This window comes from Leptodactylus fuscus, chromosome 3 (assembly GCF_031893055.1).
Source record: "Leptodactylus fuscus isolate aLepFus1 chromosome 3, aLepFus1.hap2, whole genome shotgun sequence".
In the NCBI taxonomy this organism is placed as follows: domain Eukaryota; kingdom Metazoa; phylum Chordata; class Amphibia; order Anura; family Leptodactylidae; genus Leptodactylus; species Leptodactylus fuscus.
The window spans coordinates 119,553,963-119,577,729 of NC_134267.1; the positions used below are offsets into that span (position 1 = coordinate 119,553,963).

A 23,767-nucleotide genomic window follows, 5' to 3' on the forward strand; every position below is an offset into this window, starting at 1 on the left:
GCTCTGCTGGAGGAGGCGGAGTCTAAGGTCGGACCTGAATGGAGACTGGTGTGGAGCGATCTTAGACTCCGCCTCCTCCAGCAGAGCCAGCGCTGATTGGTCGAGTTCCGTACTCTGGCCAATCAGCGCTGGCCAATGCATTCTATTAGCCCGATGAAGTAGAGCTGAATGTGTGTGCTTAGCACACACATTCAGCTCTACTTCATCAGGCTAATAGAATACATTGGCCAATCAGCGCTGGCCAATGCATTCTATTAGCTTGATGAAGCAGAGTGTGCACAAGGGTTCAAGCGCACCCTCGGCTCTGATGTAGCAGAGCTGAGGGTGCACAAGGGTTCAAGTGCACCCTCGGCTCTCCTACATCAGAGCCGAGGGTGCGCTTGAACCCTTGTGCACACTCTGCTTCATCAAGCTAATAGAATGCATTGGCCAGCACTGATTGGCCAGAGTACGGAATTCGGCCAATCAGCGCTGGCCAATGCATTCTATTAGCCCGATGAAGTAGAGCTGAATGTGTGTGCTAAGCACACACATTCAGCACTGCTTCATCACGCCAATACAATGCATTAGCCAGTGCTGATTGGCCAGAGTACGGAATTCGGCCAATCAGCGCTGGCTCTGCTGGAGGAGGCGGAGTCTAAGATCGCTCCACACCAGTCTCCATTCAGGTCCGACCTTAGACTCCGCCTCCTTAGCACACACATTCAGCTCTACTTCATCGGGCTAATAGAATGCATTGGCCAGCGCTGATTGGCCGAATTCCGTACTCTGGCCAATCAGCACTGGCTAATGCATTGTATTGGCTTGATGAAGCAGTGCTGAATGTGTGTGCTTAGCACACACATTCAGCTCTACTTCATCGGGCTAATAGAATGCATTGGCCAATCAGCGCTGGCCAATGCATTCTATTAGCGTGAACTGAGTTTGCACAGGGGTTCTAGTGCACCCTCGGCTCTGCTACATCAGATTGCTACATCTGATGTAGCAGTGCCGAGTGTGCATCAGATGTGTAGTTGAGCAAAACTGACTCAGCACTGCTAAGTCTGCATTCGCATAGGAATGCATTGGCCAGCCTTCGGCCAATCAGCGCTGGCTCTGCCGGAGGAGGCGGAGTCTAAGGTCGGACCTGAATGGAGACTGGTGTGGAGCGACCTTAGACTCCGCCTCCTCCAGCAGAGCCAGCGCTGATTGGCCGAATTCCGTACTCTGGCCAATCAGCACTGGCTAATGCATTGTATTGGCTTGATGAAGCAGTGCTGAATGTGTGTGCTTAGCACACACATTCAGCTCTACTTCATCGGGCTAATAGAATGCATTGGCCAGCGCTGATTGGCCGAATTCCGTACTCTGGCCAATCAGCACTGGCTAATGCATTGTATTGGCTTGATGAAGCAGTGCTGAATGTGTGTGCTTAGCACACACATTCAGCTCTACTTCATCGGGCTAATAGAATGCATTGGCCAATCAGCGCTGGCCAATGCATTCTATTAGCGTGAACTGAGTTTGCACAGGGGTTCTAGTGCACCCTCGGCTCTGCTACATCAGATTGCTACATCTGATGTAGCAGTGCCGAGTGTGCATCAGATGTGTAGTTGAGCAAAACTGACTCAGCACTGCTAAGTCTGCATTCGCATAGGAATGCATTGGCCAGCCTTCGGCCAATCAGCGCTGGCTCTGCCGGAGGAGGCGGAGTCTAAGGTCGGACCTGAATGGAGACTGGTGTGGAGCTATCTTAGACTCCGCCTCCTCCAGCAGAGCCAGCGCTGATTGGTCGAGTTCCGTACTCTGGCCAATCAGCACTGGCCAATGCATTTCTATGGGGAAAAGTTAGCTTGCGAAAATCGCAAACTGACAGGGATTTCCATGAAATAAAGTGACTTTTATGCCCCCAGACATGCTTCCCCTGCTGTCCCAGTGTCATTCCAGGGTGTTGGTATCATTTCCTGGGGTGTCATAGTGGACTTGGTGACCCTCCAGACACGAATTTGGGTTTCCCCCTTAACGAGTTTATGTTCCCCATAGACTATAATGGGGTTCGAAACCCATTCGAACACTCGAACAGTGAGCGGCTGTTCGAATCGAATTTCGAACCTCGAACATTTTAGTGTTCGCTCATCTCTATTCATTATCACTGTGAACGCTGCAGGGCTGCTCCTCCCCCCTCCCCTTCCTACCACAGTTCGTAAGATGCTTCATTAGACAGGAGGAGGGGCACTTTAGAGCCCTATATCTCTGGACTGCATTAACATATCTTGATGCTTTAAAATTCATTTTAAAGATGAGAATCTCATCTTTAAAATGATACCAAGGTCTTCATATAGAATTTATACTTTTGGATTCACTGTTGAAACACTGTCGGGAATTGAGATCTGCAGTTGGATCTCAAAGCCAAATAGTGTTTTCAACAGTGAATCGCTCCAAAAGTATAAATTCTATCATGAAAACCGGGGTACCATTTTAAAGATGAGATTCTCATCTTTAAAATGAATCTTAAAGCATCAAGATATGTTGATACAGTCCAGAGATATCGGCATTAGTAGGGAGGACATATTAGCTACGTTCTCCGCTACTGAAGTGCCACCCTGGGAGGACGTAAAGCTGACGTACTCAGCAAGAAAAGGGTTAAATGATCCTTTCATTTAAACTCGGGCCTAGGGCATAGCCGAATGCGCATGCCTGCTGGCCACAATAAAATGGCTGCTTACATAGTATTGTAAGCAGCCCTTCTTGTGGCTGGCAGGCATGCGCAGTCAGTTGCCCGAGGCCTAGAAGTTTGAAGCCACCACCGGAAGAGGACGCAAAGAAGACCCGTTCCTGAAGAAGATGGAGGCGGCGCTGGAGAGTTCTCTCGCAGCATTGGAGATGCCCCCAGTGCTGTTTGAGAGCTGGGGACCGCCCCCAGTGCTGCAAAAGAACTCATTTGCATAACGTCGAAAACCGGATTATATACCGAACGGCAGCGCGGAGAAGACATGTAAAGGTAGGAGAAGAATAGCCTTTCTTAAGGCTATTCCTATGTGGTAGGCAGAAAAAATTGAGTTTTAATGATAGGGTCCCTTTCATATAGAAAATATCACCTCCCCCAAACATATTCAACTGCCACCATGTTACACCATACATGTATGTCACTTTTTAGATTTGGAGAAAACCAACCTTGAAGTCTTATGTAAATGAGGCAGTTGGTGAACTTGAGGCAGGCCTTCCGCACCCCACAACATTGATCTCGTTACTCAGACCCCTATGATCTCCTGCCTGTGCCATTGTGCCATGCCATTCAGGGAGACTTGATTGTTCCACTGCCATGACACCACACATCCTACAAATGCAGTGCTCCCAGAGCTGAAGGCCCATCCCAGTGCACCAATTGCTTAATTTTCATAAGACTTCAAAGTTTTTGTCCAAATCGACAAAAGTGACATACATAACAACAGTATGTTGTTTAGCATTGTAATGTGCTGTGTAGAAGAAGTTGAATGTGCTTATTCTCCCTTTACAATGTACATATTCAGTCGTGAATCTTATAATGATGTGCTAAGATATAAAGTTTATTATTATTTTTCTTGTAGTATTTGTCATTCTGTGTTCTGTTAAACAACACTTATGTGGTAATTGATGCCAAAACACACAGATCAACTTCTGTGCAGTACAATAGATCTGTGTTGTGTTCTTTACTCATGTCTAGTTGTTTTCCTATGTCATGCTCCTTATTTGGTCTGGTGAAGAGCTATAGCAGGTGTTTGCTGAGATTACTTTGACAAGGGCATAAGGTCAGTCCACATTTCCTATTTCTGAACAGGCAGGAGTGCAAAAATGCTAAAAAACTGTATATAAAAAATTATTGTAAAAGTCCTGTTGGCGTTATGTGTAATGTTTACTGTGGGTATTATAATTTGTAAGAAACTATGTACAACATTGTAGTTTTTGTCCTGATAAGAGACACAGTCAGTGGATTGTGTGAAACTTATAAATAGCTCCTGAATGTTTTATTAAAGCTGACAGTCCAAAAAACATTACTTACCTTGAAGACAGTTCAAGATCAGCAAGTTCCAGTAGTAAGATTGCCATTTCATGTCTGCATTATAACTTGCATTGATGCATGTGTTATCTGAAACCACATCAGGTGCCTTACATTTTCATTAGGTGTAACACTATAATTTCCATTGGCATAAAAAAGCACATATGTTAATGCAAAGAAAAAGTTGGACAAAAACCTGGCGGAAATGCATTATGTTTTTTTTACACAACATTTTTCATTATGATTTCGGAGACTTTTTGCCCCTATTATACCTATACAGAAAATGCCAGAATTTCTGCAGGTATAATTGACATACTGCGATTTTCAGAAATGCAAGTGTTTTTGACAATGCAGATTTTTCCGCTGCAGATTTTTTTTGGAAATTAGTCAAAATCACATCCATTTTGCAGGTACTGCAAAAGGTAGCATTTTTTGTCGTAACATGGAGCCACAGACTAAAAGATGCTACCTTGCATTTCGCAGTTTTTTCCTTTAATCTACGGATGTTTTCTAAGTGACCAACAACATAGTCACCTTTTAACCAGTATCTGGACTTCAGTGTAGCAAAATCACAGGTTGCCACCTTTTGGCATGGTCCAAGTGCAATGTCGGAATGAAGGGCCTATAGCCCACCAATGGAATTTGTTCTAGGAGCCCACCCAACATCTTTCTGCTAATAGCCTACAACACGGCTCCTTCACTGAAATCTTTCATATGTGCTGAATATCCAGTGTTAGTGAGTATGTTCCCAATACAGTCATCCCCTATAATACTGTGTAGGCCCCGGTAACTCCAAGTCCAGTTCATGCACAGTCCTGTATGGGGAATGACACAGCCATGGAGTACCACACGTATGTGCAAAATTATATTGAGGGAGCTGTGATGCAGACATAGCGCACAGGGCAGCCAGCACAAATTTTGAGATCTCCCCACAGTAAAATGCTCCACTTGGTATATAATGCTCCACAGTGCCCTTTACAGTATAAAATGCTCCAGTTAGCATGCCACACAGTGGCCCCACACATTATAGTATGCTCCACAGTGGCCCCACATAAGATAAGATAATCCTTTAATAAAGTGATTTTCAACCTTTTTTGAGCCGCGGCACACTTTTTACACTTAAAAAATCCCGGGGCACACCACCAACTAAAATGGCACAAAATGACACTAAAACAGTACATATTATACATATAGTTAATAATATAGATTCTAAATGTATTTATACTCACTCAGTGTGAAACCTGGACCTGTTTCAATGAACACAAAAGGGATATCCTGGCAGGAATGGTGGAAAGACACACATGAAGCTCTTCCTCAACAGTTCTCAGTCTCTCCCTGTTTCCGTCTCCTGTCCAGTTTCTCAGGCAGAAGACTGAAACCTGCAAAGCGGAGACCGGGCGCAGGTGTGAACCCGCCCTCAGTGAAATGTGGATTAAATTCAGCCTCTTAATTCCTGGCGGTGCAGTAACAGCAAAACCCCAGCCAGGAATTAATGAATGTAACACTTACCCCACAGTGACTGGTGCCTGGAAACTGGATTTGGCTATAGTTGCACCTGGGTACACAGTGTTACCACCCTATAGACTCCCACTAAGAATGATGTCCCACGCAGGGGTGAACCTACCTTTTTTGCCGCCCGAGGCTGACGACAGAAAGCCGCGCCCCCCCCCCCCCCGGGAGGAGGGGGCGGAGCGAAGGGGGGTGTGGCGGGGCGAAGGGGGCGTGGCGGTGCAGCATTAGCAGACAGAGAGCAGGCAGGGAGAGGACCTGCTCTCTGCCTGAGCGTGAGGGGAGGCCGCTGGAGCAGCGCTGCATCCACAGGGCCTCCCCAATCCACCGCTCAGTGACGGTGACGCTAAGCCAGTCCAGGATAGGTTGTCCTACACTGGCTTAGGTAAGCAAAAATGCCGCCCTCCCCGGGGCCCTGGCATAGCGCCGCCTGAAGCGGTCGCTTCAGGTCGCCTCATGGGAGGTGCGGCGCTGGTCCCACGTTGCAAAAACGCTGCCTTTTTTTAAGAAGATTTTGCTGCTTTTTTTTCCCCATCAAAGCCAATAATGACTACAAAACGAATGGGAAATAGGAAATATATAGGGAGCTTCTTGTACTTCTATTTTCTGCTCAATCCACTTCTGGCTTTGCCTAAAAAATAAAAAATAAATCTGCAACAAAAAAAGCTTTGTTTCTGCAACGTGGGGCTTTAGCCTAAGACTGGGGCCCCCACGTTGTGGAAACGCAGCTTTTTTGTTGCATATTTTGCTGTGTTTTTCTGAGCCTAAGCCAGGAGTGGATTGAGCAGAAGGGAGAAGTATAAGAAGCTTCCTATATATTTCCCATTCCTTCTGTAGCCATTTTTAGCTTTGGTTTAAATAAACTGCAGCAAAATCTGCAACAAAAACGCTGCGTTTATGCAACGTGGGGCCTCAGCCTTACGCCTCCTGCATACAAGTGGCACACATGTGGTTTTCACTGATATAAACATTAAAAGTTAATTGACAGGGCCACAAATGCATTCAGATATAGGGTATATATAGGACAGATATAGGGTAGGTATAGGACAGATATAGGGTAGGTATAGGACAGATATAGGGTACGTATAGGACAGATATAGGACCTGCTTTATAATTTTCAGCTCTTCAATTTGGCCCAGATACACAGCCACAAAAAGAATGGCTGTATATATGGGTCCTTAGAAATGTATAGGTCTGTACTTTTATCCACAGTTGTGTATAAAAAGTCTGGTCATGTATATTACAGGTTACAACTCAATGTGCCTCATATTAATAGCAGTGAACCCCATCATGTCCCTCACATTAACCCCCCTGTGTGCTTTACATAAGGGATACTGATATGTGAGACATATGGAGGTAATAATTAAGTAAATATCTTCATTATATAGTACCCCCATATGTCACACATGTTATTAACACAGGGGTTAATATGAGGGACATGATGGGGTTAATTGCTATTAATGTGAGGCACATGGAGTTACTAAAACCAAAGTAATAACCCCAAATGCCTGACATTCATAAGAATAGTTACTAACCTGGTGGGGTTTTTTTTACTTTCACTTTGTTCAGCTTCCTCTCCTCCTCTCCTATTCAGGGCTGCAGACGGCAGGAGCTCCTCACGTGTAGCAGCAAGTCCAGGGAGCCCTTATCCTGTGCAGTGAGAGGCTCATCTCTGATTGGTGGGCAGGGAGAGAAGGGGGCGTGTCCTACACCTCAGCTCTAGCAGAGCAGTGAAGGGACGCTCCGTCTACATTTACAAGTACACGAACGTCGGGGACTGGCTGCTGTGCCAGCCAAATAGGTCTCCCGTGCCAATCTTGGCACGCGTCTGGGGAACTTTCCCCGCGGCACACCCGACCATGTGTCGGCGGCACACTGGTTGAAAATCACTGCTTTAATAGTCCCACCATGGGGAAATTCAGGGTGATATAGCATAATGGATAGTGCAGTAGTATATAGCAAGCGAGAACACATACAAGCTCATAGCAGATAGAGAGATATTAGGTGTCATAGCAACTAAAAAAGAAAGAAAAAACTTAATCATTTAGTTCTCTGTGCGAAGTGATGTTGAACAACATTTCATTGCAAACAGTGTAATTTGTCATTTTCACTACATTCCTTGAGAGGTGTAGTTTCCAATTTAGGGTCACTTATGTGGGTTTTCTATTGTACTGGTAATTTAAGAGCTGTGTAAACGAGGTGTGGCAACTAAAAACTATTCCAACAAAATCTGCCTTCCAAAACCCAAATAGCTCTCTTTCCCTACAAAGTTCCACCAAGTACAACCACATATGGAGTATTTCTGTACTCAGAAGAAACAGTGTTTGACATTTTGGGTGCTTTTCTATTATCCCTTGTGAAAATATAAAAAAAATAGATAATTTTTCATTTTCATGGCCAATGTTAATGCTGTGAAACACTTGTGATGTCAAAATGCTCTATATATCCCTTTATAAATTCCTATAGGGTTGTAGTTACTAAAATTGGATAATTTAATGGGGATTTCTACTATTTTGGTATGTCAAGGGATAGTATTGGACTGGTGTCCCTAGAGTGTACCAGTAAAAAATTTTCTAGGCGCCCTCTGTACAGCTACATAATACCTAACACTCATTTACAAATTCCTAGAATGTTGCCACCATAATCTTCTTTCCTTCAGCACTAGATTGCTTCCTTGCCTCTGGTTGTTTCTGGCCTGGGGTCTTATCAATAGCCTGCTACCTGACTCTTTCTTTGAACTAGGGTCCTCTTAGTTCTGTGAGCTGGGCATATGTGCCCATACAGCGGGAGGCCTCAGGCAGCAGCAATACTCTACAAGATGATTGATGATTCGGCCTCTGGCTGTGTTAATGAGAAAATGAGGCCCAGGGAGGGAGAATACTGGTTAGTCAGAGTCTGCAACTAGATATTACCTCAGTCGCCCAGTGTGTTTACAGTCCATGAAAATAACCTGGGTGGTTTATTAATAATCTACCCAGCATATTATACCATTGCAATTCCTGGCTGATATACTTATGAAATACAATCAATGTTTTGTGCCATGCCACAGTGCTCTCGAGGTCCAGCTGGCATAGGGGCTCACCATTGGAATAAACTGTTCATCCTTGGGCCTGTCCAAGTCTGTCAGGGTTTATGCATCATCATTGGTAGAAAATCATTCTAGCAAAATTAGTCCTTTTATGTCTAGTGGTGCTGCAGTACATTTACTTCTGTGGCCTGCTGTGTGCGCAAACAGCAGTTTATATCCACATGTGGGGTATTTCCATGCTCTGAAAAATGTGTATAACAAATTAATATTAATGAATATACTATTGAAAACAATTGAAATGTCTACATTTCAACTCCATTTTCTTTTTATTCCTTTTGAACACTTAATTTCCTAAATGATGATTTAAATCATTTGAGGGTTGCAGTTTTGAAAATGGGATTTATGTGGGTTTCTAGTACATATGCTTTTAAAATCAGCTTGAAAGTTGAAGCGGTCCCTGCTACCTGCTACCTCTTGTGTTACCCCCTCTACCTCATAGATTGTAAGCTCTTGCGAGCAGGGCCCTCAGTCCCATTGTGTGAAATGACTTTCTTTGTAATGTATCTTTCTGTCTGTATTTGAACCCTACAAATTGTACAGCGCTGCGGAATATGTTGGCGCTATATAAATAAAATTTTTTATTATTATTATTATTATTATTATTATTATTAAGCGGTCACAATAAATAGGTTTGGGAAATTTTTTTGCAAATTTTGAAAATTCTAGAATCCAAAATAAATGATTAAAGATGAACATAAGCAGAGATATGGTAGATATTATTTATAATTTGGGTGGTATGACTGTCTGAAAAGCAGAGCATTTCACATTTTGAAAATTGAGAATTTTTACAAAATTTCTAATTTTCTTTTGTTTAATGTGTCAACTCAAAATCACTAGGGGAAATTGGGATTGTCCCACAATGTGATTCCTCCAGAATTGTGATCCACATTCAACCTGAGCGCAGCCAGGCTGAATATGGGTGGGATTGGTGGTAGTTGGTGCTCCCATTTACTTCAGTGGGAAATAGCCGAAGTACAGTACTCAGCTATATTTGGCGTGCCCATTCACTTCAATGGCTGTTCTGGAGATAGCTGAAGTATACCACTCGGTATCTCTGGAACTCCCAGTGAAGTCATTTGGGAGGACTGACCAAACCAGCCTCGCTAACATTCAGCATGGCTGCGTTCAGGTAGTATGTGGACTATGAGAAAGGTCCTACAGATTTGACTTTGTGTGACAAACCCTTGTAAGTAGAATTTTAGCCATCTAGTCCAATATTCAATAATTTAAGTTCTTTATATGTTGCTGTATCAAAGGCTTTAATGATATTCTAGTAGGCAGTATCCATGAAAAAAACTTCATCCAATATTTATGGGACATAGTCAAAGAAATTAATAAGATCATTTTGACAGGAACTGCCATGTTGTTTTTGATTCAACATGTTTCTGGCTTTTAGGGTGGCAATCATCTTATAATCCAGAGGTTTTTTATTCAGCTAAAGCCAGATGATGCTTAACATGCCAATTCACCCATAACATCAACCCCCAAATACAATGGGGCTTTTTCCTTATAATTAGCATTAAAGCCATGACAATACAAGTTATGATTTCGAAAGCCACCTTGACAGAATACTGAACAAAAGTAAGAATCCAAATGGTCAGCGACAGCCTTATCCCCATCAATGTAGTTATGTTTCTTATGTCTAACTTTTATAATCCCACAATTTTCCTTCTTTCTGTCACTAATATACCTGAAAGTTTATCCACCTTCTTAAAAGACTAACCATTTCTTCTTCCTTTGATGCTTTAGCAGTTATAATTATATGGATGCCCTCCTTCCATATAATTTTATACAGCTCTGTATCAGCTACACTTCTAGTTTCTTTATACATCTTAAAAGAAGTCTTATTTTCTTTTACTTCCCTGTCCTTTGTTCGAGAACTGGGATTTAGTCAACAATGGCGTGGGTCACAGAGGTCACATTTCAACCTAAATTACTTATATAAACTGTTTTTAACCACGCTCTTTTCTTTTTTAGTTTTAGAGGCTCTTTGAGATTGTTTAAATAGAGAAGAAGTGGACTAACCGTACTGAACAAACTATAACTACCTCCATCCCGGGCCAAACTTAACAGATATACAAAGAACATACATAAACAAGTGTTGGATAAATTGTGGGGGTCGGCCACAGCTTTATTAAATAAAGATGAACATATAAGCAGAACCTTGCTACTCCATGACGACCTGTATGACGCGTCACCAAATGCCCCAACACAAAAAAATTGATGTCAGTGCTGGCAGGGATCTGAAAGGAAGTCCCCGCCCAGCGCCGACGTACTTATACCCCGCGAGGCTCCGCCTCTCCCCCAGCAGGAGAACCAACCAGAGCCGGGTGCCGAAAGGGAGGGGGAGGCCCCCCGGCTGCAAGCACGGCCAGTAAGGAGCCGACCGTCTCACAAGAATTAAGGGTAGGGGGTCTATGACTTACTGAAAAAAGAACCCATCGTTTTTAAAGTAGGTTAAGATGGAGTATTAGGCAAGGTGCACTTGGAAGGTCTTACCTTTACACATGTCATTAAAAAAAAACAAAAAAAAACACACCCTGATTAAAAAAGCAATTACAAGTTACTCAGGCTATGTCTGGAATGCAGGATGACCTTCTTGTTGCTTGACTGACTACCAGTACTGCTTGGAATAACACATTGTAATAGTCCTAAAGTTTGGTTCACTCTTAGCTTTATCCTGATAAGTCCAGCTTTAATAGTTGGTTCCATAGTTACAGAATTATATATAAAAATGATGAAATACGAGGTTTCCATGACAACACTTTAATCTTCAGGCAAACATGTTTCACCATCAATTCAGAATAGGTTTTACATGTTTAAAAAAACTAAGTAGATTTATATTCCTTCTGATGTGCCTCTTTGGAATAAACTATATTTTAAATGTAGTGCATTAGAAATGTCACTTCACAGGAACAATTTATACATATAGTTTAGTCATAAAGTCTGGAAAATTTTATGATATCCTACTGCAAGTAAAATAATCAGTCACAGTAAAGAGAAATATGATATTTCTTAGCATATTGAAAATGACTACAGTGAAGCAACAAGACAGGGTTAATAGTGACATCAAAGTATGGTGAATCACTGTACACTATGACATTGGGCCAGACTTACCAATATTGTGTAAATATTACACAGTATAGACTTGGACTATGCAAATTTAAAATGCACCAAATTTATCATAATGACCGATGTTAAATGATAAATCTGGCCCTTTTTTATATTGTCTTACACCACCTACGAGTAATGTTTGCTTTATTTCCAAAAATAAAAAAGTGGCAAAATATTGGCACAGCTTGAAGGGGATGTCCACTATCAGAACAATATTGGGGGACAAATGTTATAGTTTGTATAATAAAAAGTTGTACAATTTTCCAATATACTTTCTGTATCAATTCCTCACAGTTTTCTAGATCTCTGCTTGCTGTCATTCATTTTGTTACTTCTAGTGGATACAAGTCTGACCATGGTCATGTGATTTACGGTCCATGGTCATGTGATGAGCACACAGTTGCTGCTTGTTACAGTCACAGCACAATAATCAGACATCTGCCTGGTAATCAGCTGTGCACCTGTGTGCACATCACATGACCATGGACCGTAAATCACATGACCATGGTCAGACTTTTATCCACTAGAAGTAACAAAATGAATGACAGCAAGCAGAAATCTAGAAAACTGTGAGGAATTGATACAGAAAGTATATTGCAAAATTGTATATCTTTTTATTATGCAAACAAATACTTCTTCTACTGTCTCTTAGCATTGGTCTGAAAGTGGCCAACCTCTTTAAGTAACGTTCTTCCCCAGCAAACCTCACTCCTTTTTGGTAACCACCATCCACATGTCATATATATGTCAGGGATAGTGGTAATACAGTGCTCAACACAGCTGTGTAGCACAACATTTAACTCCTAAGTGTTGCTCCACTGAGCATGTCTATAACACATTAAATAACATATCAGAAAGTACATGTTCATCAAAATACTTAATACTCCCTACCGGCTTCGAGAGGCTGTGCCATGCTGGCACCTCTGCTAAAGGTCTGATTTCAGACATCTACTGGTTGTTATCCTCCCCGGACGGACAGTCACCCCTGATCCACAGATATATGACCCGATGGTCATCTGAACTGGGAAGGAAGATTTCTCTACCTCAGTTGCGGATCATCTGGTCTCGTGCCACTAAATCCTCTACCTGTATTGCCTACCAGGAGACCCAATTTAAAATTTTGCTCTATTGGTATCATACTCTGGCCCTTCTCCATACTTTGAACCCCAACCTTTCTCCTATCTGCTGGAGATGTTTGTCTGCCTCGGGACTCTTTTCCATATTTTCTGCGATTGGTCCCTGATTCACCCATTCTGGTTGGAGGTTCAAACTATGATGGAACATGTCTTCTCTCTTGCTATTCCTTTAGACCTTGTAGTTTATCTCCTTAATCCTCCCTCTCGCTCCCTGAGCAATCGTTCCTCCATACTAATTTTGTACATTTGTACTGCAGTTAAGTCCCTTATAGCTCGCCAGTGGAAGTCCACCCAGTTACCCTCAGTTCCTTTCCTTGTAGCTCGTATTAAAGATGTTAAATGCTTAGAGTTCCTTATGGCTACCCTAAATAACGCAGTTGAGAAGTTTCGAGCTGTTTGGCCACCCTGAGACTCGTATTGTGGTACCCGTGGTGTCTGACTCCCTCCCCTTTCCTTCCCTTCTTCCCTCCTTGTGTTCTGCTGCCTTTGTCTTTTGCCCTTTTCTTCTTCTTTCTTCTCCCTTACTTTATATTGGTTGCTGATTCGGGTGTTATACAGCAGTTACGATTTTATTGCCTTACTGTATGGTTTCTCTGCCTTTTTTTGGTCTTGGCAGTAGTTCTTGTCTTTGATTGTCTATTTTCTGTTTATTTGAAAATTTCAATAAAAATTAATTAAACAAATACATAGAGACGAGCGAGTAGTGAAATATTCGAGATACGATATTCGTTTCGAGTAGAGCCTCAATATTCGACTACTCGATCGAATATTGAATCCCATTATAGTCTATGGGAAAAAATGCTCGTTTCAGGGGAAACCACTATTCGACTAAAGGAGAGTCACCAAGTCCATGAGTAACAGGAGGAGAGTGTTTAGGAGGAGCGAAGTGCAGTTAAAGCGCACGGACCCCATTATAGTCTATGGGGTCCGTGCGCTTTAACTGCACAGCGCTTGCAGTTGCGCTGATATTCCGTCGGTGGGTCCTCCTGTGGACTCCGTCCAGATGGGAGGCAAGTGCTAATGTGAACCAGCCCTTACTCGTCCTGCAGAACCAGCATTGATTGGCCGAATGCTATACGGTGTATAGCATTCGGCAAACCAACACTGGTTCTGTAGCAGGCTCATCCTTGCTAGTTGGGAGAGCTGTCAGCTTGCGATTATGCAGCAGTCTCCATTGTGGTCCGATCTTACACTCCGCCTCCTCACAGACGAGCCTCCGGCAGAACCAGCATTGATTGGCCGAATGCTGTACACTGGCCAATTAACGCTGGTCAATGCATTCCTATAAGAAAAAGTCAGCTGCCACATGAACGCAAGCTGCCAGCTCTCCTGACTAGCAACAGCTACAGTGTATAGCATTCGGCAAATCAACGCTGGTTCTGAATCAAATCTTTACAGCGAATAGCGATAGTATTCGAACGAGTACGAGTATTTCGAATACGTACTCGATCGAATGCTACTCACTCATCTCTATACTTAATACTACACAAAAAGAATGAAAGAATATTGAGCTCTCACTATGCTCCCAGGCACAACCAGAATATTGGTATACCTCTTCCCAACTGAACCAGACAATCAGGGCATAAGAGGGTCAAAACATTCTCTTCAGCACCTCACCTTACACTCATGGTGTTCTTTAACACTTTGCTACCGAGGCAAAACACTTCATGCCAGGTTGTCTTGTGTATTATTTGTTTTTTTGTGCAATAAATTATAATTATATATTTTTTGCAATTTGTTGTTTGCGGCCTCTCTTTTTGTAGTGTAGCATTGCTTGTGTGTGGGGCCAGGGCCGGCGTCAGCGCACGGCATAGTCGGGCAAGTGCCGGGGCCCACAGAGCCTCTGGGGGCCCCCCGGCACTTGCCCGCCCCAGCCCTTGCCTGTCCTGATTTCAGCTCATCAGCGTTCGACGGACACCGATGAGCTGAATGCATAGGCGATTAAAGCAGGAGCTGTGAGCTCAGCTCCTGCTTTAAAGCTGCAGCCCGGCTTGCGTGTGTAGGCGCGATGACGTCATCACATCGCGCCTACACACGCAAGCCGGGCCGCAGCTTTAAAGCAGGAGCTGAGCTCACAGCTCCTGCTTTAATCGCCTATGTGAATGGAGTGAGAGAGCGGAGAGAAGAGCGTCGGGGGAGCGATGGAAGGTGAGTGTAAGTGTTTGTTTTGTATTGAATATTAAGGTGGAACATAATGAAGGGGGCCCATGAAACTGGGGGGCATGAAGGGGGTGGGGAGAGAACAGCATGAAACTGGGGACAGAGATGGAGGGGGCCCAATGAAACTGGGGGGGGCAAATGAAGGGGAGGGGGGGAACGGCATGAAACTGGGGCAGATGGGGGGGTGGAACAGCATGACACGGGGCAGAGACGGGGGACATGAAACTGTGGGCAGATGAAGGGGAGAACGTGATGAAACTGGGGACAGAGATGGAGGGGGGACATGAAACTGGGGGCAGTCACCCCTCCATCTCTCGCCCAGGTGTATATGAAACTGGGGGAGAGATGGAGGGGGGGCATATAATTTACGGGTGACTGTAGGAGGATTATACTGTGTGGGAGCACATGATAAATGAATGAGAATGGGCGGAGTCAAAATAAAAGTGGGTGGAGCCAAATTTGCCGCGGCGCACAGAGCACGCCGCACATTTTGCCCCTCTTTCTACTCTTTAAAAATTGGGAGGTATGGCGTTGGTGACACCACACACCTGCGTGACGTCACTCGCTTAATCTGCGACGCACAGTGTCTTGACTCCACCACCTCCTTTACAAGAGGGCCCACTGAGGCTCTGTCGCCCAAGGGCCTATAAAAACCTGGAGCCGGCCCTGTGTGGAGCCCAGCTATCCTTGTACAAGGTAAATACGTTTAATAACCACAATAGTAATATGGGCCTTTGCGTGCAAGAGGACTTGAAGAGGTATTTTGCCTCTTCTTTTTCTTCGTTTCTAACTCATGTATACATTATTTTGAGTTTTAACATTTTTTTATTTCAGTTTTAGATTTCACTGACCCGTTTAGCACAGAGGTGAAGCCAAGAATCCTTTTAATGGGATTACGAAGAAGTGGGAAGTCCTCTATTCAGAAAGTAGTGTTTCATAAGATGTCCCCAAATGAAACTCTTTTTCTGGAAAGCACTAACAAGATTTGCCGGGAAGATGTTTCTAATAGCTCTTTTGTCAACTTCCAAATTTGGGATTTTCCAGGCCAGATTGACTTCTTTGATCCAACATTTGACTATGAAATGATATTTAGAGGAACAGGAGCTCTGATATTTGTCATTGACTCACAGGTAAGCACTCATTCTGAAAATATATCAACACCAAAATTTTGTTATTTTGCCCATTATCATGTTATAGTTTACATAAGACATTTGACACAACTATGACTTTTGGTAAGCACAAAAGATGAACAGCAAAATCTCCATATATGCAAGGCATATGTTTCAAGACTGGGCCCCAAAGAAAATTCTTGACTTGACCACCCCCAAAGCATATTGCCCCCTTTCCTGGCCTCCGCACAGTAAAATGTCCCATTTACACACACTATAATGTCCCAAAGTGGCCTCCAGACAATATGACATCCCATAGCATCCCCCTCCACACAGTATGATGTCCCATAGGGACCCCTCCACATAGTATAATATCCCATAGCAGCACCTGCACATACTATAATGTCTCATCATGGCCCCTACTGTGTTCATTCCAAATATTGCAATTGCAGAACCCAAAATTTTTGGGGTACACCACCCAAGAAATATTATAATACTTTGGTGTCATTGTATAATGATCGGAGGCTCAGGGGAGTTAGTGCTATATTTCTAATTATGTTTTCATTTTTTTTTAGGATGATTACATGGAAGCTCTTGCTAGATTACATCTTACCGTGACCAGCGCATACAAAGTAAATCCTGACATTAACTTTGAGGTTTTTATCCACAAAGTAGATGGTCTATCGGATGATCACAAAATAGAAACTCAAAGAGACATACATCAGAGGGCAAATGATGATCTCTCTGATGCTGCACTTGAGAAAATACACCTCAGGTAAGTAAGTCAGGCCAATTTCACCCATGGATAATTTAGGTGTATTTCTATGATGAACTTCTTAAGATATAAAACTCCAGCATAGACGTCCTTTTCATAAAATATAACTTTTAATGAAAAAATAAGTTTAAAAAATTCACAAGTGTCTCTTAAGCTACCCCTGGAAAACAGGATATACTATGCAGTGGACTACATTGAATAGCTAGCAAACGCTAGCAGACACTGACTGACGCGTTTCAACACATGATGTGTCTTAGTCTAGCTACGACTAAGACACCTTCCTCTATGGATGGAGATCTACCTTGTAAAAGTATCCTCTGACATACATGCAGTGCTTAAATTGGGAAAAAATTTTAGGGGGAGATCTGCAATAATTAACCCCCCCCCCCCCCCCCCGACTATGAGGAAGAGAATGAAAAATGATGATACATACCCTCATAGGCCACTAGTAGGCTATATGCAGCATATGCAGTCTATCACTATCATAAAATATGCCAGGGCTGATTTACAAATCTAATTTTTAAATTGTTTAAACTTATACTATACTATACTTATACTATATACTATGCACAAGTTCAGGCATAATTCTAGTGCATTTAAACTAGTAAAATTGCCCATAGTTAATGGTTTTCAATGACACAATAAGGAATTAAGAGCTCCTAATGCTAACTTCTAGTTACACTTGCATTGCAACTACTGAAAGAGTAACACGCTATACTGATATGACTTTTCTATGAAGTTTCAGTTCGTGATGCATCATAGTGATGTTAATATTTTGTTGGCACAATCTCTGACTGCTCCACTAATATATTAGCTAATTATATATTTGGCTGATTATTAAAAATAATAATAACAATGAGTAGGAATTATGCCCCATGCTCCTGCTATAAATGTACACAACACATACATGAAACTATCAACCAATACATCACTAATTACATCACTAATCACATCAACCAATTCATCACTACATTCAATTATTTTTTCTTTTTGTTTCAGCTTTTATCTCACCAGCATATATGACCATTCAATCTTCGAGGCTTTCAGCAAAGTTGTACAAAAACTAATTCCACAACTTCCAACATTAGAGAACTTACTGAACATATTTATATCTGTAAGTAACTGTACAAATATGTATATGAATATATATGCATTTCTATATATATACAGTATGTTTAATATTTTGTATTTAAAATTTTGCAGTTTTGTTTGACTATTTAAGGTCATGTAAGTGTGAAATCTCACAAGGCAGATCAGTCGAAGAAAATTTTGCAAATGCCCCATTATACTGAAGGGGCCGTGCAGAAAACCATATTTAATATGTGGAAAGATTCTCATTTTAATAAATGATATTCATGCAATAGTTCTGTAACATGAGAATTCACCCTAAGATGGGGGCCACACAGTGGCTCAGTGGTTAGCACTGCAGCCCTGCAGCGCTGAAGTGCTAGTGTTCAAATCCCGCCAAGGGCAATAAAAATCATCTGCAAGGAGTTTGTATGTTCTCCCCGTGTTTGCATGGATTTCCATCCCATATTCCAAAAAGACATACTGATAGGGAAAAATGTACATTGTGAGCTCTATGTGGGGCTCAAAGTCTACATAAAAAATAATAATTAAAAAAAAAAAAAAGAATTCACCCTAAGATTAAGAGGTCTAAGGGTGCATTCACACTACTGATACGCTGCCTGATTCTGAACGTTAAAACACGTTCAGAATCAGCGCGTATAAAGCAGTTCCCATTCATTTCAATGGGAAGCCGGCATACGAGCACTCTCCATTGAAATGAATGGGCTGCTTTTTTCACTACGAGCACTCCCATTGAAGTGAATGGGAAATGTTCGCGTGGGGAGCGCTCGTATGCCGGCTCCCATTGAAATGAATGGGAACTGCTTTATACGCACTGATTCTGAACGTGTTTTAACGTTCAGAATCAGGCAGCGTATCAGTAGTGTGAATGCACCCTAAGGGTCCATTCACACTGAGTTTTTTTGGCGAAGATTTTGTTACTGAATCCGTGTAAGAATCGACTTGGAAAAAACACCTCCCCATAGAGTTCTATGGGCTCCGCTAGCGGGAAAAAAAAGCTTCCTTCAGGTGGTTTCCACCTGCAAAAACCAATGCAGTCGATGGAAGGCAGAAAATTCACGTGGAATTGGCAAAAACCGCATTGAAAAAACGCTAGCGGTTTTTTCAAGGTCCATACACTGTGCTGGACACCCACTCCCGATGCTGCCTTCTCAGATATGGAGATGGTACAGCTGGCCAGCGACGTTCTATTATGTCGATTTGTGCAAAGTATCAGGTGTCCAGAATATAGTAGTATGTAGTGTTGAGCAAATAGTAGATTCGAATACCTCGCTCCCATGACAATGCGTGTTAGCGGCCGCAAAGATTCACAGCGCTTAACCCAGTGCCGCACCTCCCATGAGGCGACCTCAAGCGACCGCTTCAGGCAGCGCTATGCCAGGGCCCTGGGGAGGGCGGCATTTTTGCTTACCTAAGCCAGTCCAGGACAAGCTGTCGTGGACTGGCTTAGCGTCACCGTCACCGAGCGGTGGATTGGGGAGGCTGCTGGAGCACCGCTGCCCCAGCGGCCTCCCCTCACGCTCAGGCAGAGAGCAGGTCCTCTCCCTGCCTACTAACGCCGCTCTGCCCCGCTCCCTTCGCTCTGCCCCCTCCGCTCCGCCCCCTCCTCTGGGGGAGGGGGCTTTCTGTCATCCACCTCGGGCGGCGAAAAAGGTAGGTTCACCCCTGGCTTAACCCTTTGGTGTTTGGCGCTTACACGCATTCCTATGGGAGTGGAGGTATTCAAAACTATTTGTTGAATACTATTCGCTCAACACTAGTAGTAAACACTATGGTATTAGTTAACCTCACTGCAACACAAAGAGGTATGTGTCAGATTATAGGCCCAACTTGCTGCTACTATATAGACCTTGCTGGCAATCTTCAGATCAAAGCTGTTGATAAGGTTAAAGAACTACAGGATAATTGGTTAGAAGAACATGATATCAACAAGAATAATTGGTGGGGGAATACCTTTTCTAGTTTAACCTGTGAATTGGTTCAAGGGCTTGAGTGGGTGATTTATAGGAATATTGCAAACCTTATGCAGTTTGTGCTGGTTTATAAATGTTTTTATGAAAAGGAGCAAAGGTAAGATAAAAAGAACATAGTAAGGGAGCCTTCACATGGAGTTACGCTCCGCTCATTCTGAACTTAAAACTCGTTCAGAATGAGCGCGTAAAAACCAGATCCCAGTGACTTGAATGGGTGCTGGCATAGGAGCGATACCCATTGAAATCAGTGGGAGGCTTTTTTCCCTATTGCTTTCAATGTGATATGCGCGTTTGTGCATTGAGTTGTGGCTGTTGTTTGTGTATTTTATGTTTTTAAGCAGTGTATGTTTCTCGTACTGATATGATATGATCATTAGCATGTACAGTCCTATGAAAAAGTTTGGGCACCCCTATTAATCTTAATCATTTTTAGTTCTAAATATTTTGGTGTTCATAACAGCCATTTCAGTTTGATATATCTAAGAACTGATGGACACAGTAATATTTCAGGATTGAAATGAGGTTTATTGTACTAACAGAAAATGTGCAATATGCATTAAACCAAAATTTGACCGGTGCAAAAGTATGGGCACCTCAACAGAAAAGTGACATTAATATTTAGTAGATCTTCCTTTTGCAAAGATAACAGCCTCTAGTCGCTTCCTGTAGCTTTTAATCAGTTCCTGGATCCTGGATAAAGGTATTTTGGACAAACAATTCAAGTTCAGTTAAGTTAGATGGTCGCCGAGCATGGACAGCCCGCTTCAAATCATCCCACAGATGTTCAATGATATTCAGGTCTGGGGACTGGGATGGCCATTCCAGAACATTGTAATTGTTCCTCTGCATGAATGCCTGAGTTGATTTGGAGCAGTGTTTTGGATCATTGTCTTGCTGAAATATCCATCCCCGGCGTAACTTCAACTTCGTCACTGATTCTTGAACATTATTCTCAAGAATCTGCTGATACTGAGTGGAATCCATGCGACTCTCAACTTTAACAAGATTCCCGATGCCGGCATTGGCCACACAGCCCCAAAGCATGATGGAACCTCCACCAAATTTTACAGTGGGTAGCATGTGTTTTTCTTGGAATGCTGTTTCTTTTTGGACGCCATGCATAACGCCTTTTTTTATAACCAAACAACTCAATTTTTGTTTCCAAAATGAAGCTGCCTTGTCCAAATGTGCTTTTTCATAGCTCAGGCAACTCTATTTGTGGCGTACGTGCAGAAACGGCTTCTTTCTCATCACTCTCCCATACAGCTTCTATTTGTGCAAAGTGCGCTGTATAGTTGACCGATGCACAGTGACACCATCTGCAGCAAGATGATGCTGCAGCTCTTTGGAGGTGGTCTGTGGATTGTCCTTGACTGTTCTCACCATTCTTCTTCTCTGCCTTTCTGATATTTTTCTTGGCCTGCCACTTCTGGGCTTAACAAGAACTGTCCCTGTGGTCTTCCATTTCCTTACTATGTTCCTCACAGTGGAAACTGACAGGTTAAATCTCTGAGACAACTTTTTGTATCCTTCCCCTGAACAACTATGTTGAACAATCTTTGTTTTCAGATCATTTGAGAGTTGTTTTGAGTAGCCCATGATGCCACTCTTCAGAGGAGATTCAAATAGGAGATCAACTTGCAATTGGCCACCTTAAATACCTTTTCTTATGATTGGATACATCTGGCTATGAAGTTCAAAGCTCACTGAGGTTACAAAACCAATTTTGTGCTTCAGTAAGTCAGTAAAAAGTAGTTAGGGGAATTCAAATCAATAAAATGATAAGGGTGCCCATACTTTTGCACCGGTCAAATTTTGGTTTAATGCATATTGCACATTTTCTGTTAGTACAATAAACCTCATTTCAATCCTGAAATATTACTGGGTCCATCAGTTATTAGATATATCAAACTGAAATGGCTGTTGCAAACACCAAAATATTTAGAACTAAAAATGATTAAGATTAATAGGGGTGCCCAAACTTTTTCATAGGACTGTATATTTACATGAGAAAACCTAGTGGTAACTAAGCATTTTTACAGATATACAGGGGAAAAAAATGTAATTTTGTCAGTGAGTGTACTAGAAATACATAGTTTACTATAGTAGCCGTTCCTGTACTACAGTATATAATCACCTTCTGTAGTTAGCAAGTACACTGTAGGCTGGCATTTCTGCTAGTACTTACAATAGCTGTACTGTATGAGATGTCTTTAACTCTATGCATTACTCCCACTTGTATTTCTTTGTTACAGAATTCTGGGATTGAGAAAGCATTCCTGTTTGATGTAGTTAGCAAAATCTACATAGCAACAGATAGTACTCCTGTGGATATGCAGACATATGAATTGTGCTGTGACATGATTGATGTAGTCATTGATATCTCTTGCATCTATGGGTATGTCTTTACTCTGAATGACTCATTTCTATTTTTTGTTTTTTTATGAGGGGAAACCTGTCAGCAGGTTTTATTGTTAAGCAGCAGAGGTTTAGGGTCTCAAACCTTAGTAATATACCTCCACCCATTGCTGGTATCTGTAGAAATCAACGTTTAAAGAGTTCTGGGGTCCACTGAGGGACAGTGACGCCGAAGTCAGAAAACCATTCTTCACTGCACATTGGGCACAGTGAAGGGAGGTGTAATGACTTTGGCTTCACTATGGACAACACATAGGTCGGGATCCCACGTGGAAGGAACACCGCAGAAAAAAACGCCGCGTTTTACAGTCACAGCAAAGTGGAGTGTCTATGTGTGACAACTGTAGAGGTCACGTTTGATTTCCTTTTATATCTATGTACCCCAGTATGATACTATTGTTGTCAACTATAACCTGTACCAATGAGTTATAGAAATACTGAAATTCAGTGCCCATCTATAGGCTGCATAACTGTGTAATATGTAATTGTGTAATGGTACTAGCCAATGTCTGGCACTTGTAGCCAAAGGCTTACTCTGCATTAATCCTTTATGAAGCCAAATTCTTGAATTTTACAAACTGCAGTCACAGTAAGGATAGGTTCACACTTGTGCTGGACTCTCGGGTTGCTGGAGAGCCCGTCCACTAAAGCAGCAGTTATCAGCAGATCCCATAGACTATAATGGCATCTGATGGGTTTTTGTCAGGGTTTTTATACTAAAAAGTCCTCCATGCTGGTCTCTGCCGACTTTTGGTGGATTCTGTGGCAGAGTCCGACTCAGATGTGAACCTAGCCTAACAGTGAGACTACATTCACATACAATTTTTTATGTCCGTTTACGCTGGGTTCACACAGCGCCTGAACTCCGTTTTCAGGTTTCCGCCACGGACCTGTCATGCTGAGTCCAGCTGTGAGCGCCAGTGAGCGTTTTATGCGCTCCGCGGAGAAACCGTTTTTTTAAAAAAAACTGGACACAGAGTACTGCATGTCCGACGCTGTGTCCGGTTTAAAAAAAACGGTTTCTCCGCGGAGAGCATAAAACGTTCACCGGCGCACACGGACGGAGACTTTTCAAACCCATTCAAATGAATGGGCTTGAAACATGCCGGCAGGTTTCCGTCTCCTGCCCTGTTTTGTGAAGGAAACGGAAACCTGCAGAACGGAGTTCGGGCGCAGATGTGAACAAGCCCTTAGAAGATTCATTTAACAGATGCAAAAATATGTACAGATCAATGTAAAAAAATGGATCCGTTGCTGTTTTTTATTTTTGATGGACAGAAAAGTATGGTACACTACATTTTTGTGTCCTTAAAAAAAACAAGTAGACAAACAGATCCATTTTTACTTTTTACCTTGATCTCTATGGCCATCAGTTTGTGTC

The 23,767-nt window shown here is 42.6% G+C and overlaps 1 protein-coding gene across 1 annotated transcript in view; it reads left to right on the forward strand.

The window, feature by feature from the left end:
* RRAGD (Ras related GTP binding D) overlaps window positions 1-23,767 on the forward strand; it is a 53,182-nt gene that overhangs the window by 11,634 nt on the left and 17,781 nt on the right. The window contains exons 2-5 of the mRNA XM_075268220.1: window positions 15,857-16,152; window positions 16,707-16,906; window positions 17,906-18,020; window positions 22,224-22,366. Of these exons, the coding sequence (XP_075124321.1) occupies window positions 15,857-16,152; window positions 16,707-16,906; window positions 17,906-18,020; window positions 22,224-22,366 (754 nt within the window). The remainder of the gene's footprint in view (window positions 1-15,856; window positions 16,153-16,706; window positions 16,907-17,905; window positions 18,021-22,223; window positions 22,367-23,767) is intronic.